Source organism: Drosophila erecta, unplaced genomic scaffold (assembly GCF_003286155.1).
Source record: "Drosophila erecta strain 14021-0224.00,06,07 unplaced genomic scaffold, DereRS2 tig00000000-arrow-pilon, whole genome shotgun sequence".
Lineage (NCBI taxonomy): Eukaryota > Metazoa > Arthropoda > Insecta > Diptera > Drosophilidae > Drosophila > Drosophila erecta.
Window position 1 is genome coordinate 19349497 of NW_020825194.1, and position 23999 is coordinate 19373495.

Consider the following 23999-nt stretch of genomic DNA (forward strand, 5'->3'; position numbering starts at 1 on the left):
ATCAGCGATTCTTTTTATATTATAACCGTTTCATTTGGCAATGAAAACGGACTAGCAGCGTTGCCAGCGTTAACTCTGATTAGCGGAGTTATCCACCGCCCTCTGTCGTTGCCAGCCTTTGCCGGTTGAACCGGTTGACAATGAGAGGGCCAACTTAGCGGGTAAGTACACATCGATAAGTCATCGATGATTCGGCGAGATAGTGCCACCTCCAGTTCAAACGCTCGGCTTAAACCTGTTCTCCGCTTTTCGTTTTAATTCGAAAAAAACGTTCGAGCGTGGCGCACGTTGCGATTCCTCCGACTGGTACTTGCTCCCCTTACATTGAAACTCTGTGGAAAATCTATACTGTGCATAGGGCATAACTCTAAAATAGCTGCACGGGTCATTTCGCTGCTCTTGCTATTGATTTACCACCGCGCTGCGTTCGTTTGTGTGTGCTACTTAAAGAATTTGTGTTTTTTCCGAGTTTGGTCCGTGAACATTGCATAATTTCTGTGGCGGCCGTTAGCTCCTGCAGCGCGACTTTCCAAGAATTACGCAGAATAACCAGAACGACCAGAGAGGAAACTATAAAATCGAAAACAGAGCAAAGTGCCGCAGCAGCGAAATGGGAAGGCGCATAATAATTAAACACACACAATAAGCAGCGGAACGAAGAAAAAATAATACACAATAAGCGCAGCTTTGTTTCTAGTTAAATTGCGCTTGTGTTGTGCTTGCGATTCCTCGGTGGTCCGTTTTTCGCTTGTTGTTCTATGTGACATAACGGAACTTAGTCTGGCCTGCCAAAGAAAAACGGGCAAAAAAGAACAGGAAGCGAAGCGATAACCTTGCAAAAACAAAGAAAAAAAAAGCATACCAAGCATATATCAGTGAATTAATATTTTCTTTTCCGAGGAAATGCTGTTTGTTGTCGGCTAACTGTTGTTTGCCTTTGAATTGCAGATCTTAATCGTAGAGCAGCACTCACACTAGCACACGCCCCCCCAGAACAGCACACACATACACACACACTCGACGTACACTGCCAGCGCATAAACAAGTGCTGTTGTGGTTGTTGTTGCTGCTGCTCGTCCGCTAAAATGCTGAACGCTGCAGCGCTGCTTTTGGCGCTACTCTGCGCCGCGAACGCAGCCGCCGCCGCCGATTTGGCGGACAAACTGCGCGATGATTCGGAACTCTCTCAGGTGAGTCAGAAGAAGAAGAAGCGGGGAACGACGAAAACGTGGAGGAGGAGGAGAAGGGAAGTGGTAGAGTATGAAGAAGCAGTAGCAGCAGAAACAGTTGATGCAAACAACCGAAACACTTGTCCGTAGTCGATTAAGCTCCCAGCTCCACCCACCAACCGCCACCCGCCCACCAAACGCCGCGCCCCCCGCTCACCTTGGCTTATCCTACAGTCGGCATTGCCTACGACGAACCAGTGGTAGTCCGTTTGATCGTCTTGTTTTATCTTAGCAATAAATTTAATTACTGTGAAGAGGTAAGCTTGAAATTCTTGTCAGGCTGCAAACAAAAACTATTTTAGGTATTCCTGTACACAAAATGTAGTCTTTGAAACCACTAAGCTGATTTTTTTGTTGTCTAATATTTACATCATATTGTTGAAAAACTGCCTAAGCTTTAACAGTAATCACTCGCTTTTCCTCTAAGGCCAGCGTACATTTTTGTCGCTCCAAAAAAGATACTTTCTTGTGATGACTTGTGATGCTTCTCATGATCGAAAAACCTTATTACAATGATAAAATCCATTTTTATTATGCCTGGCTTGGGTTTGACGACGTCAATAAATTTGCCGTGGCAACTTATCAAAGGTCGGCTGTAATTGCGCCACCAGCCACAAGGGCTGCCCCATTTCGTTGGCCTTGAAAGGAAAAGCCTTGGCGGAGTGTGCGAGGGGAGGGAGGCGACGGGCGGGAAAAAGGAGCCTGCGCAAGAGGGACGCACAGATGGCCAAGGCACCCGCATTTGGGCACAGGTAGCCTTTGTTCCGGCAGCATCGTCCTTGACCTTTAGCCACCTCACTTGTTGTTGGCCTGCGGAAAATCGATGATGCTGCCTGAAATCCCTGGCGGCAGGGCAGGTCCAGCCGCCCGCTAAGCTCCACTTGGCCACATTTCGTATGCATGGCGGAGTTGGTTATGTAAAAATGAAAAGCCACATAAATTAAGCACCGGTCTGCAGAATGGGCTACTTCAGCAAACAGCAAATGGGAGAAACATCGCCGGCCGTTGACGTCCACTGAGCATAACAGTTTTATATTTAGTTTTGCCTTTTTACACCTTCACAGGCCAACTCACACACAAAGTATGTACATAGAGAAACACATTAAACACGTTGTGTAAAAAAGTCAGAAGCCAACAAAGGTGCGCGGCTGAAATAACAAGAACAACATGTGTAATGAATTCAACGGCGGGGGTTCAGTCGGCAGAAGGGGTAATAACATTACACTAGCAGAAAAACCCTTTATTTATGCATTAAAATACGTTTGGGTTGATTATATCGAACTGATTTGCGTGGAAATTGCAGCATAGTTCGTATACTTTCATTGCTTTCGGCATATACACTAGGTGAAGTAGTAGTTTTAGTAATTTAGTAGTAATTTTCTAGCCTGCCTAGCACTTAACACCCGAAATACACGCTGGGTGAGGAGTAAGACTTGCAAGTAAAAAGAAAGCGTGTGACAAGAGTTGGGCAGCAGACTGTAATTGTTGCAGCAAGTGTCTCAGGGAAGTAGTTGCATCCACACAGAAAACACAACCTTTTCGAGTTACAATAGGCGAAACAGAGCGTACAGAAAATAACTCGAGAAGGGGAACTCGGCTTGCTCACTTGCACCCTTGCTTAGGGTATTGTAACTTTGCCCAGGAGTTTGCCACTTTCGGAGGAAAGCGTTTCCGGCCTCATATATGGGGTATGTATGCTGTACATGAGGGTGGGTCCATTTGGTGGCCATAAAATGAAGGGCGGAAAGTATTATGTAAATTAAGTGCCGCAAAACTAAAGGATTAAAAAGTCAGGCTTGGGAAATCCATTTCAAAGTTCGTCCTAAGTCTATCAACTGGAATATTTTTGTTTTAAAATATGTCGGGTTGCAAGTAACTATGAAATGCTTTTGAAAACGAATCCCCCTACACAAACCCGATTAAATATTTTCCTCATATTATTCTAATCCGATTAAGGTGTGGACAAAACTGGTTCAGAAGGGTATCTCAATCTTCCAAAGTGGAAGTCGGGCTTCTTTTCCCTTGTGCCTGCTCTTCTCATTACATGCTGGTGGGTTAGATAAATATAGGTTGCCTGTTTTGGTTTGCGGCTTACGGCGTGTGGTTTTGCTTGGCAAACCACCGAGTTTAGGAGAGAGTTTCGAAATTAGCTGATATTGTAGTCCCTGCTAGTCCCAGTAATTCACTGGCGCTATAAATGTCTCAATTGAGCCACGCAGAACTGAGTTTTATTTCCAACCTCTTGACAGCCAAAATGAAAGTTCACTCATCAGAGAAAACAGTGTCCATGTGCGGGTCCGAGGAACGAGCTGACCTCCTGCGATTGACCCCCACTTCCTGTCGTGCGTCAGCCAACGTCTTGCGCGTTTTATTAATTTTAATTTTTAACCTTTGACTGATGCAATTGCAGTTGGCCGAGTGGGGGAGTGGACAGCTTGGCTTGACAACTGCGGGGCTGGCTGAACTCTGTCTAGGAACACTCGCGCCTCACGGCACAGAACAGTCCGTACTCGCACTCGTACTCGCAGCATCATCGAATTCAATTAAATTTAATTTAAGAATTCAATGCGATGCCAAGGCGCGTTATTTGATATGCGACGAGCTCCATTACAGGCGAGGCGATGAATGAGCCACGACTGACCTTAATGGATCCAGATGCTCATAGACGGATCTCCGTCCGCCGGAGCACTGGATGTGTGCACATTTTGACGATCCGTGGCGTGGGGCAGAATGGCCTCGGAGTGATGCCACAGTAGAACCCCCCCATTTCGATCCCCTTCCCACTGCCGCCCTGCCAATTAAAAGAGAAATGCTCTGCCCGAATCTCGATTCCGAACCAGAATCCAAAGTCGGGGGTTGAGATCGCTTTCGCTTTGGCTTTGGCTTCTGTTTCTGCTGCCGCTGCAATTATCGAAAAGAAAATACATATACGGTACAACCGACATATGCATACATAATTTGTACCAATTAAATTTATTTATACAACATGCACTCGCCCCGCCCAGAAGGAAACAAGCACAAGCATCCCTCCTGCTCCGATTTCAGTCCCTAGTCCAAAATACGAAGCTTGGCTCGCTCTCTTGGCTAATTAGTTTTAATGGCTCCATTAGATGATGGAAATTGAATTTCCTCTGAACAGGCTTACCCTCTCATGAATGTAGTTGTTTTTGGTATAGGAATTAGTACAATTTTTGGCTACAAATCGAAAGAAAACAGAACAAATTTGAACTGCCAGCGGTTCTCTCTCTTTCTCTTTCTTTCTTTCTCTCTCTCTATCTCTTTCAGAGCACTGCCAAATCCTTGAGGCGCCTTATGCCAGTTAGGGTAAGCTGCAATTCCAAAAACCAAACAGAAACCAAACACACGAACACAATTAAGCTATTGTAAATTTGGACCAAACTCAAAAGACATTGTAAACGTTCAACTCACATGTTTTCGGCTTACTTTAGTTAACCAGTAGCAGTTCTCATCGGGCCATTGGCCAAATTATTGTTTGCCCCGCCGTCTGACTCTCACCCTTGATGTTCGTGGTCCGTCTGTGGCCCCAGGGTCATTGGCTTGGCACTCGGGAAAATCAAAATGCGCTTTTGAATAAACCCAAACGCTCCCCCCTGGGAGCACTTTTGGCGGTTGGGCGGCGAGTGGTGTTTGCATAGTAAATGAGACGCCCCAGACCGAAAGGGAAACTGTTTATCGATGACAGCATAATACTCTAACAATTGTAGCAAATTTTCGGGCTTCCGAAGAGGACTCCCCGGGGAAGAGCTGGCCTTATCGCGATGATGTGCCAAAAGAGCCGGAAACTCATTAAGCCGTGCTGCCTTCCGGCCTGGCCGCCTTTCATCAAATGCAAAGCATTCGATAACGGAAATTTATGAAAGTAATTGCATCTAATTGTCAAAGGCTTCTATCCAAAACCCAAGGGGGTTGAATTTGGTAAGGATGCTGACAGATGGCCTTTGGAAAATGGCGGACAGGAGAAAGTGTCGCAGTTTCTGGGCAAACAAAACCAACTCTATTCAATGAAACTACTCTCGACTTTGTTGCCCATTATACCTGAACGTATCCTATATCAACCTGTGACACTGTGACATATGCCACAGCCAGTCCCTAGGACCCCACTTAACAGCAGGGCACTCTCTTGGCCAGATAAGCGAAAACATTTCGAGAGCGATATAGACACCGGCAAGCAGTTATGGCCAAGCTGAAGACGGTGCAAGAACAAAGCCCGCTGGCGACTCGAATGTCCACGACCAGGACAACAACAGCGCTAACGGCCCCGACAACTGACGGTCTCAAATTACCAAAAATAAAATGAATGCAGAGCGGGGATAAAGTGTATTTACACTCGGGAAAAGGGACAAAAAGTCCTTAAACAAAGAGTATTTCAGTTTTAAGCTGTTATGTCCTTTGGGCTTGTGAGTGAATTCCAAGGCATACAAAGTTGGTAGTCAGGATTATTTAATCTAAATAAAAGTACAAGCGAGGATCGCACTATCAGCTAACTTAAATTAAAATATATGTTTCCAATTATGAAGCCACTGGATTGACATGAAGCATCTATTCCTCGGCTTAGCCCCTTTTTTCCGGTGTACATGCGTGTGTATTGGCGATGCCAGAGCATAGATATGTGCAGCAGGCAGGGGAAGGGGAAATGGAAAAGGGAAAGGAAAAGGACGGACTTTTAAAGCCAAATTGCCATGACTCATGCTGGGCAGCAACGAAAACACGAGAGTCACACGACCGTTTTAAAGGAGGGCACGGAAAAAGGTGTTGTCCTCGGCAGGACACGCACCCACACAGGCAAACCAAGACACAGATATGTCCGCAGGACCTCATAAAGCCGACTGGGAATGTGCAGCGGGGCGTGGCGGCCAGTGGTTCTCCGCCGGGAAGCCGCAGAGTGTGCGGTTGCATGTGGCCTCATGCGGCAGGGGCAGGTGGCCCGTCCGAGCAACTGACTCTGGGCCTGGTTTAGGGTCAGTGGCTGGCTTTTTGGGGTGGCTGGGAAATGCATTTTCACATCCCGCTCTCAATTGAATGACACACAATCCACTTGGGCGGCGGCGTAACCCACCCCGAGGCTTACGTAATTGGTTCAATAAACCTTTTTTTCTAGTACGCCGCCCTGCCATCCCCACCAGGACATGCATAAAGTTGTTCCTCATTTTATTAGTTTGTTAGACGTTGCCATGGTGCTGGCCGGTTGCCGTTTTGCCAAAACCGCCCAGCAACCGTCTGCGAACCACCCCTTAAGGCACCCACTCCACCCGACTACCTAGATCCACCACCCACTACTCCCCACTCGGTTCGATAAGATATTGGCAATAGAGCGACGCGAATGAGTGTAACGAACCCGTTTATCTTTGCAGTTCTACAGCCTGCTGGAGAGCAATCAAATTGCCAACTCAACGCTTTCGCTGCGCAGCTGCACGATCTTTGTGCCCACCAATGAAGCCTTCCAGCGCTACAAGAGCAAAACCGCCCATGTGCTCTATCACATTAGTGAGTTCAGTTTCAATCAGGCTGATTAAAAATAATAAAAATCAAAATAACATGACTCTACCCACTGATTACTCTTTGCAGCCACTGAGGCGTACACCCAGAAACGACTGCCGAATACCGTGTCATCGGACATGGCCGGCAATCCACCGCTGTACATCACAAAGAACTCGAATGGCGACATCTTTGTGAACAATGCCCGGATCATACCCTCGCTCAGTGTGGAGACGAACAGCGATGGCAAGCGGCAGGTCAGTGGCCCCATATGCATACGCTGCATTCCATAGAGTCGTTTAAACTCCCTGCTTTACTCACCGACAGATCATGCACATCATCGACGAGGTACTGGAGCCGCTCACCGTCAAGGCTGGCCATTCGGATACCCCCAACAATCCGAATGCCCTCAAGTTCCTGAAGAACGCCGAGGAGTTCAACGTGGACAACATCGGCGTGCGCACGTACCGCAGCCAGGTGACGATGGCCAAGAAGGAGTCGGTCTATGATGCCGCCGGACAGCACACTTTCCTGGTTCCCGTCGATGAAGGCTTTAAGGTGCTTTTCTACTTGAATTTCGCATTATTTGTTTCGCATTGTAATCTCAATGTTGCTTTGTGTCTCCAGCTCTCGGCTCGCAGCAGCCTCGTGGACGCCAAGGTCATCGATGGCCATGTGATACCCAACACTGTCATCTTCACTGCCGCTGCCCAGCATGACGATCCCAAGACTTCCGCCGCCTTTGAGGATTTGCTCAAGGTCACCGTCAGCTTCTTCAAGCAGAAGAACGGCAAAAGTAAGTCATACTATCCTACGAAAGGTTAAAGAACGAATTTACTATTAATATAATCGTGCTTGCAGTGTACGTCAAGTCAAACACAATTGTGGGCGATGCCAAGCACCGCGAAGGTGTGGTTCTGGCCGAGATCGTGAAGGCGAACATCCCAGTGAGCAACGGAGTAGTCCATCTGATCCACCGCCCACTGATGATCATCGATACGACGGTCACCCAATTCCTGCAGGTATGTAGGGTGTTGGAGACTCGCATCCACTGCAATTGTAGCCACACAGACACGACACAGACAGTCCAAGACACAGATACATAGAAACAATGATAGTGCCTGCGGCTTGTGATAAGGCTTGGCATTTTGATTGGCTCGGCACGCACTGAAAGATATCGCTGGCGGCAGATCCTAAGAGACTGGGAAACCAATTAAATCGCTTGCCTGCTGCCCAGCGAATGCTACAAACACATGAGCTAAACACATTCAAACATACACGCGGACACTCGGCTTTTCTTTGCCCTAAGTGAGCAGCTCCCAAAAAAAAAAAGACGCCACAGGGAGAAAACTCTCAGGGTTGAAGTTTCCTCGGTGCTCCACTGAGGGCAAAGCCAAAACCAAAAGATCTTGCACCCAGAAACCACTGCCTAAACACATACAGTATGAATAAGATCAATGCAGACACTAGTTTTCAGTATCCCCTAGATATACTACCTAACTAATACAAATGAAAACCCAAAAGACTGATTTTATATGGAACTGAATTTTTGCCAATCTTGATGCAAAATTCCCCCAACAATGGAATTTGCTCAAAAGTCTGTATTCCAATTCGGTTCTATGCAAAATCAAAAGCAAAATTTTATTTTAAAATAATTTTTAAAATATAAATTTTATTTTAAAAAAATTTTGGGTGTAATGTAAGTATTGCCAAAAGCTGAAAAGCCAAAAACCAAAAATCTTAAAGCAATGTATTTCATGTAAATTTTTCTATGAATCAGATTTTCGTATCAATATGCATTTCACCAGCAGTTATTTGCATTGAAAGTGCAATAAACTGACTCAGTTGGGCAACGCGCTCAGAATTGGCCCTCGAAATTCAAAACGTGCTTTAGTCACCAATTGGCAAACACTGAAAAAAGTTGCTTGAGAGGCGCTTTGCTCGATCTGACCGAAATCGCCCAAAACTTCATTCACAAAAACTTCCGTTGTTCTATATTGAATGTATTGGTATTTTAATGGCGTCATGAACTAAGCAAGTGTATAAAACTATCCCCATCATTGATTGGCTAACTCTCCTCGCCCCTCAACCGCCACTATCCAATGATCAGTCATCGATCGCTCGCAATCAGCCGGCATGCTTTGACCATCATCGTAACCGTAGCTGTATGTGTATATTCTGAGCATTAACTGACAACACCACCCGCCCGATAAGGCGTCCTCTTTCATAGGCATATACATTAGAAACAGTGCGTTTCGTGTGCAGCATTTAATCATATTGCTGTGAAACGGACTGTAAAACGGCTATATCATTCGACCGCTCGAATCGTAAGCGCCTTCATCTCGTGCTATCGTTTTCGAAATTTTCAAACTAGTTTTGTTGTGATTACTTGTGATACTCTCCTTTTGCTATTTACTGATCCATACCTCTATCCTTTGTTTCTCGTCACATGCCGAATAATTGTATTTTAAACTACAAAACACAATCCAACCCAACCACATATCGCTCTAAATTGAATCGGTGCACCGAAAAATTGAAACCAAAACGTTCAGTCGTTCAAGGTAAAGATTCAAAATCCGATCTTAACGTTAAGTTGTTCGGTTTCTTTTGATTTGCATTTTGTTTGCATCCCCTGCTATTTTTGCTATGCATGATATTTTTCAAAAGATGCGTAGACCTTATTTGTTAAATTAGTGTATTGGTTCTTGAAGTCGCGTAAGCCTAACGGTCTATACTATAGTTTGTATATGATGTACAGCACAAGTTTAAATTAGCAAAAGAAGCAAGTGCACATAGTACTTTAAAATATAAAGAGCATTTATCGTATGGTGAATTTACTCAATTTTTAGTTTAGGCGATTTGTGCGATTAACTGACTTAAGATTACTTTCTATTTATTTATTTTCTTTTTAACTTTTATTACCTTGTTTTTTTTTTTAAATCAGTAAAAATACAGCTGAAACTCTTATAAATATTTAACGTATTAGTAATGGAAAATATTATAAATCGCTGTAAATTGTTTAAAAGTGCACGTAATTCAGTAACATTGTACATAATGGAGCCATACCGTTTGCCTGCTCTTTGAAAAATGTCTAGAACAATGAAAAATTAAATATAATTCCTTGTGCTTCATTTCAAACGTTCTTTTGTGGCGGAACAACTCGGGCAATCTGCGTGGAACCCAAATCCCATATTAAACAATATTTAAATGTTGAAATTCAATTTTATTCGAACCTTGTCTTCACCAAATCACTTCGAATGAATATTGAAATATTTCTGCTACCACTCCGTTTTCAAAACTGATTTAGTTTATGAACGTAAGTAAACATCACACCAGCAGAACAAGAACAAAAACCACAACAGTCATCAGTGCAACGCTTTGCTATCAAATTGCCATCCAACCCAACCACCGCGCAAACAATTCAATGATTCGGTACATTTTTGCCATTAAATCGCATAAACTCAGCTGTGTTTAGTGAGTCATTAAGGAGCATTCGCATTGATTCACGACTTAATTGACCAGCCATCCATTCCCCCACCCAATATGTGTATAACTGGCTTACATTATAATCGGATATATTTCTAGTTGTTGTATTATTTTCGTACTTGTTTGTATTCTCCCAAAAAAAAAAAACTTGAAAATCTCTATAAGCTTATGCGTACCCCTCTTTCATTCACCCTATTATTTGGTTACATTTTTGATTTACGAACAAATAACTTTATTTTATTAATTTTACAATCTATCTTGAAGGAGAATGCTGAGAACGGAGCTCTGCGCAAATTCTACGAAGTTATAATGGACAATGGAGGAGCAGTTCTGGACGACATCAATAGCCTGACGGAAGTGACCATTTTGGCTCCCAGCAATGAGGCTTGGAACTCCTCGAACATCAACAATGTTTTGCGGTAATGTTGCTCAATTCGGGAAGAACTTATTATACAGTATAACAATAATAAAATACATCTTTCAGAGACCGGAATAAGATGAGGCAGATCCTGAACATGCATATCATCAAGGACCGCTTAAATGTGGACAAGATCCGGCAGAAAAATGCAAATTTGGTGAGGCGTACATGACGTTTTACTTCAATAAACATTTTTTACAATCTGCCATTCTTGTCAAAAGATTGCCCAGGTGCCCACTGTCAACAACAACACCTTCCTGTACTTCAACGTTCGTGGTGAGGGATCGGATACCGTAATTACAGTTGAGGGTGGCGGCGTTAATGCCACCGTTATCCAGGCTGATGTGGCCCAGACTAATGGCTATGTTCACATTATCGACCACGTGCTGGGCGTGCCTTACACTACAGTTCTCGGCAAACTTGAGTCCGATCCCATGATGAGGTATGTTTGATTTAAAAGCTTTCAAAATACGCTGTTTACATTTTACCGTATTCCTCAAGTGACACCTATAAGATGGGAAAATTCTCGCACTTTAACGACCAGCTGAACAACACACAACGTCGCTTCACCTACTTTGTGCCCAGGGACAAGGGCTGGCAGAAGACCGAGCTGGATTATCCATCGGCTCACAAGAAGCTCTTTATGGCCGACTTTTCCTATCATGTAGGTTTTTACCCTAAGCCTGTGTTCTTTTATGCTCAAAATGTTTTGTAACCGCAGTCCAAGTCCATTCTGGAGCGTCATTTGGCTATTTCGGATAAGGAGTACACCATGAAGGATCTGGTCAAGTTTTCGCAAGAATCGGGAAGCGTTATCCTGCCCACGTTCCGTGACTCCCTGAGTATCCGCGTGGAGGAGGAAGCTGGACGTAAGTATACCATGTTGGATGCCAAGGGCTCAGTTGCTTCTCCTTTCAATTCAAGTCGATTCGATTCACCTAATTTGATTGATTCTATTGGTCCTCCCCTACCGTGCTGCATTACTAACCGAACCTGTTTTTCTACAACTCTCGAAATAAATTTCTCGCTTTCTGCTTAACTAAATCTAATCGTTGTCCAATCGAAAGATCTCCATGATGAGTATGCTAGTCACGAATGGACTGGTGAGTGCTGTCCTTTTTCAAACCCACATCGCACCGCCCACAACAAAAACCTCGACCTGGCCATGTCCACCCATAGCTCGCTCATTGGGCAACCCACTAGCATTAACCTCCCATTGATTGCATACAAATTGTCCTTTCAACCTACCACCTTTAACAACGACTACTTCCACTTGCAGGCTATGTGATCATCTGGAACTACAAGAAGATCAACGTATACCGGCCCGATGTGGAGTGCACCAACGGAATCATCCACGTCATCGACTACCCACTCCTAGAGGAGAAGGATGTGGTCGTGGCCGGAGGTAGCTATTTGCCAGAATCAAGCATTTGCATCATCTTGGCCAACCTCATAATGATAACAGTAGCAAAGTTCTTGAACTAAATGCATCCGATATGTAAAAACCAATCCAATCCAAAGCAAATGCAAATCAAACACAACAACAACAGTCGTCTACAGAACAAGAACCAACAACACTCAGTATCAGACTAACTTGACATCCACATGGATGTAAATAATCAGCACCAGTTTGTTGATACTCGTACCGATCGAAAACCACAAGCAACCAAAACAGTATCTGTAATATATGCGTCACAAGGAACGATCATCATTCCAACCCAAAATGCCCACGTCTACACCATCTTCATACACACACACACTCAGAAAAAAACGCATGCAGAAAACTGCCTGTGGAATTTGCTTTTGCATCGACAGCTTCTCCCTAAATAGCTGGCAAGAAAGACTAGGATAAAGTCGATGAACCCCTTATGTTTAAGTATTAAACTCGATTTTTCCCTCAACGGCCTTATGTATAATATTAAATATGAAACTTTCTGTAAAACATTTTAATTTTATGTTCGACCTATACTGGTAGCTTACGTTCATCAGCTCGCTATGTTTTAAGTTTAGACCCACACTGATATTGGTATCGTACCATGGAACAACTGATTGTGTTTATGATTTTAAGTGTACATTTTTTGTGAATTGCTTGTTTTAGTATATGGTTTATTTTATGATTTATCAAATGAGTTATCTTAAGTAGAATGCGAATCTCATTGTACATGTCGAAGAAGAAGCGAAGCATAAGCAATAAGCGCATCACACACTCTCATACTCGAGCGCCCACACATTCCCCTTATTCCTATGCATAAATACATACAAACATGTAACGAAACAGAGTCATTGTAAGATTTGAAAGTGTGAAATTTGATAATAAACTACAAGTTTTTCATTTGAACCTACCTAACTATTAAGAGCGGCACCAATCTTGTCTCGAACCAAATCGAATGACCCCTGTAGGCTCAGAACTATATCAATGTCGGACAAGAAATGGGCGCGAGCAAGCAACCAAGAAACCCAATTATATGATATGCCATCCTGCACTTAGTTACTAGCCCCGCTATGCATGTGAACCCCCCAGAAAACACATTCGCCCACACACACCAGCCACTTGGAGCGAGAGTAGCCACTGCAACTAGGTTAGTCCAATGTACGAGTTTCGAAACTGTCGACAAAAATTGACAGCAAAATCTCTACAGCATACATTCAACTCCCTGTAATCTAAATCACTCACGGTACACAACTACATGTCATCATTGAATGGATTTTGATACCGATTTTAACTTGCATACTCGTACAACCAAAAACAAGAACTAGAACAAGAAAAACGTGAAGAGAAATTGAAATAAATTCTCCCTCGCCCGAGCAGTTGCATTTCAAACTTTGTACGTAGTTTAAAACTAGTTTTAGTCCGACTTAGAACAACCCAATCGCTAACTATATACCAACTTTCTTTCTATTTCTCTCTGTCTCTCCCGCTAATGCTATGTACTTATAGGTTAGACATTGTAACTATTGTAATCAACCCAATGCGTAAGAACCCGAGTGTTAAGTCGAACAGTAACACAGAAATGTACTATCCTCAAATGAGTAACTATCAGCCTACCAGTACACTGTCTCAACATTCACCACCACTACCCACTACCCACTTAGGAACTCAGTCGAAATCAAAAACCCAGTTGTGGCAGTCGCTTCACGTAGTTGCTAATTCCCGATCCGATCCGATCGAACCTTTCCGGAAGTCTTATCTTTAGTAGGTGGTTTAGTTTCATTTGGAGCAGTGCAGTGCCGTAGCCGCTAAGTAAAAATTTATGAGATAAAAATGAACATGAGATCGAAATCACATGGAATGATCAGAATGAATACGCTAATGAATTGTACAAGTAAGCTTTAAAGAATCGCTGGAGGAGCGCGGATCGGAGAACTTAGAGGAGGGAGAACCGCATTGCAATCGCAATTTGTGTCGTAGTCAGTAGTTACACGTTAAGCGGCGTCTTAACGTGTAACTAGTGCCTTACTAAAGATAAACGCATTACCTTAACCTTTATACAAATTTACTCAAAACATACTTGTGCCCCGTACCCCAAACATACGTTCCGCTTCGAAAGATACCCAGATATATATACGGAGTTACACCCCAACAATACAAGTATAACTACAAATGATATTGCGCCACACGCTATTTACACCAAAATACACCAAACAAATCGAGAAATGCATATTTTTCATATATTTAATTGTCAGAATAATATAACGTAATATGTAATATGTAGTTTATTTACTGTAAAACTCGAGAATCTAAAAGTGGAATTTGAATCACATACTATTGATGTATATTAGCTATTGAGTTTCTAAGCAAGCGTTAGACACTGAAATATATGATTCAAATATATACAATATGCGAAACCAAGCAAACTAAGGAAAACTGGAGTGCAAAAGAATATTATTCCACTTTATTTTACGACAAACGCTTTTTACAAATAAACCGAATCCATTTAAATTACTCGTAAAAGAACAGACAGATTATATTTAGCATTAGTTAAACTAATTATTACATGTACTAGAAAACCGAATGTCAACCGAGAATTTTCAGCAAGCTTGAGCGAATAATAAAACTTTAAATCTAACTATACTCCCGACTGTCTTTCTTGCACTTACTTTATGTTCTGAAAGACCGATTTCTAGGATTTCCTAAATGGGCGCGGAACTACGAAATCGCATATTATGGCAATGGAACGTGGAATAGTTTTACTTTAAGAGTTTCTCAATTACATTGCAACATTCATGCAAAATTTTGGATCAACGTACAATTTTAATATTAAAATATATCAGTGCAGTTTTTTTGCAACAACCTGGAATGTTATTTCTCAGCTATTTTATGCATAACTACCCTGATCGATTATCGACTTTGTTCCGCTGGTAGCACAATGTTTCCAGGTTAATTAATTTTTTTTATTCTGAAGGACCGTTAAAAAATTTGACATTTCGTCTAGTTCAATACCGCAACCCAATACCAATACCCAATACCGCAACCATTATCGATAGTTGTAAAAAATATCGATTCTCCACAAAATGGAAAAGACCAATACAATCTTAGTAAATACCGCTCAGTTTTGCCATTCTAAAAAGAGTTACAACATCATAATACAAATAATTTAATTAACTATTTACAATTTTTTATTTTAATTCGGGGTTTTTTAGGGAATAATAGCAGTTGGCGATGAACACATTGCAGTACCTGGTAACATTCTTTTTCATACCTGGCAATACTTCCAATCGGTGTTTTTTGACATAGAGCGTTAAATCTGCGAAAAAGTAACTTTTTGTTTGCAATGGAAGGCGCTGTTAAGCTTAACAATTCGAACGCCTCGCCGTTGCCACAACGCCAGCAAAGGGGCAATCCGACCAACATGAATCTGGGCAAGCACACAGGCCCCAAGCAAAATGCCGCCAGCGACGGTAATCCTGCTGAGAAAAAGCCAAGATTTGGAGCAAACAACCAGAACGGTGGCGGAGTAGCTGGTGGTGGCGGTGGTGGTGGTGCTGGTGCTGGCGGTGGTGGCGGACGCGGTGGATTCGCCGGAAATCGCAATCGAGGCGGCAACCAGAATCAAAACCGTCAGGGTTTCCAAGCTGCAAATAATGCACCTCAGAAGCAAATCATCGAATCACCGAAGTCGGCTGCGGGCAATGTGCCCGCAAAGAACAATGAACCCGCAGCTGCCAACCCAAGCCCGTCCAGCCAGAATACCAGCCAGGGTCAGGGCAACCAAGCAGGCCAGGGTAACCAAGGAGGACCGGGCTTCCGTGGTCGTGCCAATGGCCCGAACCAGCAGAATCAGAATGCTAGTCAGGGAAATCAAGGAGATCATGGAGATAAAGGAGGACCGGGCTCCAGAGGTCGTGGTGGTGGCCAAAACCAGCCGAATCAGAATCAGAATGCCAGCCAGGGTAACCAAGGAGGTAATCAGGGAGGACAGGGCTTCCGCGGAGCTGGATGTGGAAAACAGCAGCGCGGAGGCCAGCAGCGTGGAAACCGCGGCATGCGGTCTGGGGGACCAGGAGGCATGAACAACTCGTTATTGGGAGGCGGTGGCCAGCGCGGCGAGGACTTTTTCATTACCCAACGACTACGCAACATGGGTGGACCCACACATGAGTTGCCGCCTATTGAATTACCCTCCGAGGCCAAGTTCTCCGGACGCAACCGCTTGTATGTTGGCAACCTGACCAACGACATAACTGATGACGAACTGCGTGAGATGTTCAAGCCATACGGCGAGATCGGCGAGATCTTCTCGAACCCGGACAAGAACTTTACATTCCTGAAGGTAGACTACCACCCAAATGCTGAAAAGGCCAAGCGCGCTTTGGATGGCTCCATGCGCAAGGGACGTCAGCTGCGCGTCCGTTTTGCGCCCAACGCTACCATTCTGCGTGTGAGCAATCTCAACCAGTTCGTGACCAACGAGCTGCTGTACCAGTCCTTCGAGATCTTCGGACCCATCGAGCGCGCCATCATCAGCGTGGACGATCGTGGTAAGCATACCGGCGAAGGAATAGTTGAGTTCGCCAAAAAGTCCTCGGCCAGCGCCTGTTTGCGCATGTGCAACGAAAAGTGCTTCTTCCTGACTGCTTCGTTGCGTCCTTGTCTGGTGGAGCCGATGGAGGTGAACGACGATAATGACGGCCTGCCGGAGAAGGCGATAAACAAGAAGATGCCCGACTTCTGCCAGGAGCGGAGTATCGGACCGCGTTTCGCCGATGTGAATTCGTTTGAGCACGAGTATGGATCTCGCTGGAAGCAATTGCATGATCTGTTCAAGAGCAAACAGGACGCACTCAAGCGTGAGCTGAAAATGGAGGAGGACAAGCTGGAAGCCCAGATGGAGTACGCCCGCTACGAACAGGAGACCGAACGCCTGCGCCAGGAGCTGAGGAAGCGCGAGGTGGACAATGAGCGCAAGAAACTGGAGTGGGAGATACGTGAGAAGCAAGCTGAAGAGATGCGAAAGCGCGAGGAGGAACACATGCGTCGTCACCAGAGCCAAATGCTTCGCCAAGAGGAGGACATGCGAGCCCGTCAGCAGGAGAGTGAATTGCTTATACAAGCCCAGCAGCTCAACATGATTCTCGACCAGCAGGAAGGATTCGGAGGTAGCAACTCTGGATTCGAAAACTTCGTCGAATCCCCTTTTGAGGTTTTTACTAATAACAGTAACAATTCCGCAATGGTTGGAATAAATTCTGGACCTGGAGGACCAGGACCAGATTCGAATTTTGAGTTTGGAGCTGGCGTTAACCAACGCGGAAACAGTGGCGTTGGAAACAGTGCTCCATGGGGACGCCGACGCTTTTAAACATGGAAATCAATATAGATAGCGATCAGAAAAGCCGTAATCTCATTGATTACGCTTAATATTTGACATTTTGCTCGGCTATGAGTGAACAACAGAGAATAACAAAGGGATCGTGTAAGCAAACATGCATTCTCATTATAATAACAATTGAATTTAAATAATTTTAAAAAATATAATGATATCATCGGTCTCAACAAAAAATCCACCACGAAGTAATAAAAGAAAATGACAAAAAAAACCTTAAGAAACATACAATCCAAACCCAAACGGCATGCTTACAAGATGTGCAGTATTTCGAAGAAAATCACCTGATTACCATTCATCTTTTAATCATTACGTGCATCTATTTATTCATTACGATAATTTTAGATATATGTAGTGACTATCTCCAGTAACATGATTAATTTGTGTCTATCATTCACATTAAATATATGAAGATACGACTAAAATTACTGATTATTCGGAGGCGAATTTAGATAAGGGGTCTACTTTTTAAGGTATATATATGTATATAAGGTATGTATATACTTTGAGTTATGAGTATCTAATCGAATAGCGGACTTGCGTTTTGCAGCGCATCTTTTAAATAAAAGCACTTAAGCCTCCACGGGAATTTAAATTAGTAAATGTATATGCGTTCAAGCTGAAAAGTCGGAATATCCCAGCAGCTCCAAGTTTAGAAGCCACATTTCTGCTGGTGTCTTCACTCCCAAGGCGCTGTCCTTATTTTGTGTCAAAATGCAATCTCTTGTTCAAGCAAAAGAATTTATTTGGTAAACAGAATTATCTATTGTATGAACCTCCTCCCATCCACACTGCAATTATACAATTGTATTGACCGCAAGCAATCAAAGATTTCAGTCGAATAACCCGGGCAAAGACAATAAATTTTAATTTTCACTCTTTATTTTGCCCAGACGTATTATGTGCCTCCATTAACACATTTTTGCAGCTTACCATTGTTTAAGCTCAAGACAGTTAAATACAAAATTCTTTTACAGTAAATTTTAGTCACAATCGAAAACTGTTCAGATTAGGGTTTTAATTTTTTATCTATTAAGATGTATAGTTATAACAATTTATCTGCACATAACCTTTTCTTTTTTCAAGATTTTATAAATATATAAGAGGTGCTGGTTTTGGGTTCGTAGTCTAAGTAAGCCCAGTGGACGCTGCTGATTTACTTGATTAACTAACAAAAGCCAAAATGATGCTATGCCTCCCATTTTTCTAGTTTCAAATTAAATAATACGGGTTCAACACTATATTATTCAACTGACTAAACTATATGCATTTGTCTACTTATTCTTCTGCTATTTTAATTATATCCCATTACGCCTTTATGTTTATGAAAAGTCCTGATATGTTATGTCGAGATTTTTATGTAGGGTTCTGTCAAGACTAAAGAAAAACGTAGGCCCAAATGTCATTTTAATATAAGCTGGCAACGGATTTTAGCCAAAACAATACAAGATTTTTAAAACTTTACATTTTTGAAAACAGAGTTATAAAAAGGAAAAAATCGATAAATTCAGTGGAAGAGTACAATCGCCGTTTAAATAAAGCAACCCCTAGAACGGTCTTTTCGAAGTGTTGAACAACGGTCACACTGCGAATTTGGCGACTTCAAAAAAAAACACCCAAGAAAATTGATTTTTCGCTCAAACGGAAAGCAACACCTTTGGGCATCATCTACATTTCTCGGAATAGAACTCCGATCGCCTAGTAACAAAGTAAAGCCAGCATGGCAGCATCACAGGTCGACCAGGTGAGCGACGGGCGGAATTGCCAAAAGCTTTCCGGCCGGAAAACGTCGTCGCCATTGTGCAGAAGCCCCGTGAACTAATATCACAATAATTTAAAATTTTCCGGCAGAAACGAGCCCTCAACAAGTTGAAGCACGACTTGGAGCCCTTCCGGACAGCCATCGTGGGAGCGTACGGCGTGCTCACCTGGGAGAAGCAGTACTACGCCGGAGTGGTGTTCGGCGCCATCAGCGTCCTGTACCTGGTACTGTGGTACCTGGACCTCTCGCTGATTACGCTGCTGTCGCTCCTCGGACTCATTAGCATTTTACTGAACTACGTATTTCCCACGGTGTCGCGCCTGCTCTTTGGCGGAGTTAACTGGGATGGCGACCAGGAGGCCAAGTTCGAGGATGTTTGCGGCCAGGTGTGCGCCGTCAAGGGCAGCCTGGTCGTTTGGTACGAGTACCTTTTCAAGGAGCGAAAGTCCACTGTGGTGAGTAAGCGCGGTACAGATGTGTACATATACTTGAAAACAGCAGAGCAGTTTTAGAGCCTAGTAGATGCAGCAGATCCTCTTCTGCAAATCTAAACTATGATTTATTATCAAATCTGTAAGACTAACTAACTTGTTGGTTCCAAAGCAGCCACAGTTCCATATTATTTTATCTCACACATTTGCGTTTTAATTCCAGTTTGTAATCGTTATAAGCTTGGGTCTTCTGGCTATTGCCTGGATTGGGGCCATCATCAACAACCTACTGCTAATGTACCTAGCCACCCTACTCATCGTCATGTGGCCAGGGCTACAGAACAAGGACGTTTTCAAGGCCGTCACTCAAACGGCCTCGAAGATCATCAACGAGAAGATCCAGTGCGGCAAGAGGAAGCTGCAGTAAAGGAAACCCTATCTCAAACAAGCAGATAAACTCATCACCATTTGACCAAAAATATAAAACAAGCCTAAGTCATCTACTTGCCATTGTGCACGCATCGCATCACTAAATCACACATTAAAAGCATTGAATTTGAAACTATGATATGATATGATATCTTAAAAGATAACAGAAGCGTATAAAGGGTATTATCATCGGAAAACTAGCAAATCCCGTCATGGTTCTGACCCCATCACATCTCCTACTATAAGTTTGTAACATGTAAGACAGAAGGAATCTCGAAACGAGGCGTACGGGGAGAGAAAAAGAACGCGCAACAAAAGACAAGGCATTTTTGTGATTATTTTGTGAGTTAATTGAAATTTATGATAATCCCAAGTAAAATACAAATCAACTTAAGCGTCTAATGAACTATATTTAAATAAAGATTTCAACTGAATAGATCAATCACTGCCGGTCTCTTGACCTTGACCGCGTGCGGGATCTGACGTGCTTGCTCCTCTTGGTTTTCTTTTTGTGCTTGCTGGGGTGCCGACGATGTTTTCCATCAAGGCTATCATTGCTCTCCAAACTAGAGTCGTTGTCCGCCTTCCTCAATTTGTTTTTAGACTTCTTTGAGTGTTTTCTTGACATTCGGCTGGATGATTTCTTCTTGTGCTTCCTGCGTTCATATGCAGAGTCTGAGTCGCTCTCGGTGGACTCTCCCGTATCGTCCGCCTCGTCTGAACTACTCTTTGCTCTTCTGAGGCTCCGGGGACTTTGCGAACGCCTACGGTCACGGTCCTCCCGATTAGATTTCGGTGGGCTTCTGCCTCTGGGGCTCGGTGAACGACGACGGTCACGATCGTCGCGCTTAGATATGGAGGAGCTACTACTCCGTGGGTCTTGCATATACTTCTTTTCTCGATCCCCCTCCTCTTTGTAAGATTTGGCTTCTTTGTATGATTTTCCCTCGTCTTTGTACGGCCTGCGATGCTCCTCTTTGTACGGATTTTTATCTTCATCTTTGTAGCACCGTTTATCATCTTCCTTGTATCTCTTGCGATAGTCATCTTTGCTGGACCTCTGGTCCTCCGACTTCAGGCTCTTGTGATCTTGAGCTTCGTCTCGATGTGATCTAATGTCTTCCCGGTGGTCCCTTCTTGCTGACGGATTTTCCTGCTTTACAATAATCTGGCCATGTTCGTTTTCACATTTTTTGAACTCTTCATATTTGGCAGTGTCTGAAAGTAAGTGTAAAAATATCAGACATTTGAAACATTTGATTTTCCCAGCTCCACTTACTTATGCACTTGCCATACTGAGAGTACTCTTTGCGGGATACGGGTTGACAAAGGAACTCGTTGAAGGCCTCTTTGACTCCTCCAATAGCCATTTTGACAATAACTCGCCCTGCATGGTCATCGAAGCCTTGGATTTGGCCATACTGATCTTTCTGCTTTCCGCCCAAGATGCGCACGTATGCCTGCTTCTTGATCTCCAGTACCTCGTTCTTTTCCGGCTGGACCATTAGAGCTTTAGGTTTGAGTGCCTTATCTGCTCCCAGGCCCATGCCTTTGGGTCGCAGAAAGGGGGCATCATCAATGGGTCCTGAACCCTTCTTTTTTGGCGGTGGGTCAACCCAGCCCATGCCCCGCAGCATAGCCAATCCAAATTGTTGAATAGGTATGTTGTCATAGTCATCTAGGGTGGCCTCCTTCGCACCATCGAGAGGTAGTTCGTCTGCTTTTAGGGCGGGCAGGACAAGTTTCTGGCCATCTAGGCTTTCGGCCCCGTTGCTTTGACTGGCAGATATTAATTCTCGTGCTGCTCTCTGTTCCAGACTTTCCGTTGGACCGCCTGCGGTAACCTCAGCTATAGACTGGGCCGCCGGAGTCACCTCCTCTGGATCCGGTTCCTCCTCGCCCAGCAGAACTGCCCGCCTCCTCATTAGGCTCGCCAAGGCGGATGACGTTTTCTGCATCCCGATCATTTTGATTGTAAGAGGAGCAGCTGTCACTTTCTCGCTAAAAGTTACATATAAATATAGAACTGTTTTGAGATATTTTAACTTACGCGACTGGCATAATTTCGTTTCCTTCCAAACATTTTATCAACTCCACCTTGCTTTCCTCTTTTTGCTGCTTGCTGGGGAGAATATTTGGTTTCTTGGACAACTTACTAAAGCCAAAAGATATCTTTTTGGCCTCCATGGCTTAGTATTGTTATATAGTTAATAAACTAATAACTATTAAAAACAAATTGACGCCAAAATTGAGCGTAAACAAACAGGCGCCAGCTGATTCGCGAATTGTTATCGATATCGATAATTTATTTTACTTATGAAGCGCATACACTACACTTTTAACTAGGGATGTCGTGATATTAAAAAATATCGTATCGATGATACGATGAGCGAACAGGAATTCCAGAAGGTGACCAACGATCATTTGGTTTTCGGTAGCAACCTGCAGCTGATGGTAATCCAATCCGAAAAATCTACAATTTGAAAGATTTTTCGGTTTGAATTACCAGGCGAACAGGAATTCCAAAAGGTGACAAACGATCGTTTGGTTTTCGGTAGCAACCTGCTGCTGATCATGATCGCCTGGCAATTCAATCCGAAAAATCTATAATTTACCATAAATATTTACATTTTGTGCGCAAAATTGTAAGATTTTTCGGTTTAAATTATTAGACGATCATAATTTCAAACACTTGTATAAATAACACTTACCTGGTTATTTGTTTAAGAGGGATGCCAATGTGATCTTGCAAGTAATCAAGAACGCATACACTACTACACATACACTACATTCACTGCTCGACCGGTAAGAAAGATGACTTGGAATATTTTGTGACCCTAAATTAGAAGACATGCCTTACAGCCCTCACGAGAACCAGTTGGGAATTATAGGGCTATGGACACGAAAAATCTACAATTTGCAAAAAAAATATTTACACTTTGTGGGCAAAATTGAAAGATTTTTCGGTTTGAATTACCAGGCGAACAGGAATTCCAGAAGGTGACCAACGATCGTTTGTTTTTGGGTATGTATGTATGTATGTATGTAATTATGTAATTATGTAATTATGTATGTATGTGTGTATGTATGTATGTATGTATGTATGTATGTATGTATTTGTGAGATTTTTCGGTTTAAATTACCAGGCGAACAGGAATTCCAGAAGGTGACCAAAGATCGTTTGGTTTTCGGTAGCAACTTGCTGCTGATTATGACCAAACATACATATGTACATACATACATACATACATACGTAAATACATACGTAAATACATACATACATAAATACATACATACATACATACATAAATACATACATACATAAATACATAAATACATACATACGTACATACATGCCCACAAAATGTAAATATTTATGTTAAAATGTACATTTTTCGGATTGAATTACCAGGCGATCATAATCAGCAGCAAGTTGCTACCGAAAACCAAACGATCTTTGGTCACCTTCTGGAATTCCTGTTCGCCTGGTAATTTAAACCGAAAAATCTTTCAATTTGCCAAAAAAATTAACATTTTGCAGGCAAAATTGTGAGATTACACAACATACATATGTACATGCATACGTACATACATACATACATACATACATACATACATACATACATACATACATACATACATACATACATACATACATACATACATACATACATACATACATACATACATACATACATACATACATACATACATACATACATACATACATACATACATACATACATTCATACAATCATACATACATATATACAAACATACAAATATACATACATACATACATATATACATACATACATACATACATACATGCATGTCCACAAAATGTAAATATTTATGGTAAATTGTAGATTTTTCAGATTGAATTACCAGGCGATCATAATCAGCAGCAAGTTGCTACCGAAA

General features: G+C 42.9%; 4 protein-coding genes across 13 annotated transcripts; 3 read left to right on the plus strand and 1 right to left on the minus strand.

Moving 5' to 3' along the window:
• Positions 1-165: 165 nt before the first annotated feature.
• On the plus strand, positions 166-14701 carry LOC6552493 (fasciclin-1). Of its 10 annotated transcripts, XM_026976301.1 has the most exons (17): positions 166-306; positions 949-1190; positions 6602-6734; positions 6816-6982; positions 7053-7283; positions 7353-7521; positions 7587-7747; positions 9278-9286; positions 10033-10041; positions 10476-10630; positions 10696-10786; positions 10851-11071; positions 11131-11293; positions 11351-11498; positions 11697-11732; positions 11909-12034; positions 13568-14701. In XM_026976301.1, the coding sequence occupies exons 2-17, from the start codon at positions 1086-1088 to the stop codon at positions 13570-13572; spliced, it is 1929 nt and encodes a 642-aa protein (XP_026832102.1). In that variant the 5' UTR covers positions 166-306; positions 949-1085; the 3' UTR covers positions 13573-14701. The 10 variants fall into 10 exon arrangements, with proteins under 10 accessions (XP_026832102.1, XP_026832098.1, XP_015010237.1 ...); XM_026976297.1 differs by having other exon boundaries at positions 11909-14701; XM_015154751.2 differs by lacking the exon at positions 11697-11732 and having other exon boundaries at positions 11909-14701.
• A 580-nt stretch (positions 14702-15281) lies between these two features.
• LOC6552492 (protein no-on-transient A) lies at positions 15282-17878 on the plus strand. The gene has a single exon (XM_001979805.3). It carries the CDS (start codon positions 15402-15404, stop codon positions 17427-17429), a length of 2028 nt encoding a protein of 675 aa, XP_001979841.1. The 5' UTR covers positions 15282-15401; the 3' UTR covers positions 17430-17878.
• A 1011-nt stretch (positions 17879-18889) lies between these two features.
• LOC6552491 (ARL-6-interacting protein 1 homolog) lies at positions 18890-20517 on the plus strand. Its single transcript, XM_001979804.3, has 3 exons — positions 18890-19197; positions 19305-19670; positions 19870-20517. The coding sequence occupies exons 1-3, from the start codon at positions 19174-19176 to the stop codon at positions 20071-20073; spliced, it is 594 nt and encodes a 197-aa protein (XP_001979840.1). The 5' UTR covers positions 18890-19173; the 3' UTR covers positions 20074-20517.
• On the minus strand, positions 20423-22372 carry LOC6552490 (G-patch domain and KOW motifs-containing protein). Its single transcript, XM_001979803.3, has 3 exons — positions 22126-22372; positions 21355-22076; positions 20423-21293 (listed from the first exon to the last, which is right to left on the minus strand). Exons 1-3 carry the CDS (start codon positions 22260-22262, stop codon positions 20518-20520), a joined length of 1635 nt encoding a protein of 544 aa, XP_001979839.1. The 5' UTR covers positions 22263-22372; the 3' UTR covers positions 20423-20517.
• Positions 22373-23999: the final 1627 nt, after the last annotated feature.

Excerpts from the sequence above, each read along its gene's own strand:
- LOC6552493 (XM_026976297.1), top strand. The coding sequence starts at position 1,086 with ATGCTGAACGCTGCAGCGCTGCTTTTGGCGCTACTCTGCGCCGCGAAC. Across the intron at positions 6,983-7,052 it reads ACAGCGATGGCAAGCGGCAG|ATCATGCACATCATCGACGA; the intron begins GTCAGTGGCCCC and ends ACTCACCGACAG. Across the intron at positions 10,631-10,695 it reads AACATCAACAATGTTTTGCG|AGACCGGAATAAGATGAGGC; the intron begins GTAATGTTGCTC and ends TACATCTTTCAG.
- LOC6552492 (XM_001979805.3), top strand. The coding sequence starts at position 15,402 with ATGGAAGGCGCTGTTAAGCTTAACAATTCGAACGCCTCGCCGTTGCCA.
- LOC6552491 (XM_001979804.3), top strand. The coding sequence starts at position 19,174 with ATGGCAGCATCACAGGTCGACCAG. Across the intron at positions 19,198-19,304 it reads CAGCATCACAGGTCGACCAG|AAACGAGCCCTCAACAAGTT; the intron begins GTGAGCGACGGG and ends ATTTTCCGGCAG. Across the intron at positions 19,671-19,869 it reads AGGAGCGAAAGTCCACTGTG|TTTGTAATCGTTATAAGCTT; the intron begins GTGAGTAAGCGC and ends TTTTAATTCCAG.
- LOC6552490 (XM_001979803.3), bottom strand. The coding sequence starts at position 22,262 with ATGGAGGCCAAAAAGATATCTTTTGGCTTTAGTAAGTTGTCCAAGAAA. Across the intron at positions 22,077-22,125 it reads AACGAAATTATGCCAGTCGC|CGAGAAAGTGACAGCTGCTC; the intron begins GTAAGTTAAAAT and ends TGTAACTTTTAG. Across the intron at positions 21,294-21,354 it reads TCAGTATGGCAAGTGCATAA|ACACTGCCAAATATGAAGAG; the intron begins GTAAGTGGAGCT and ends ACTTACTTTCAG.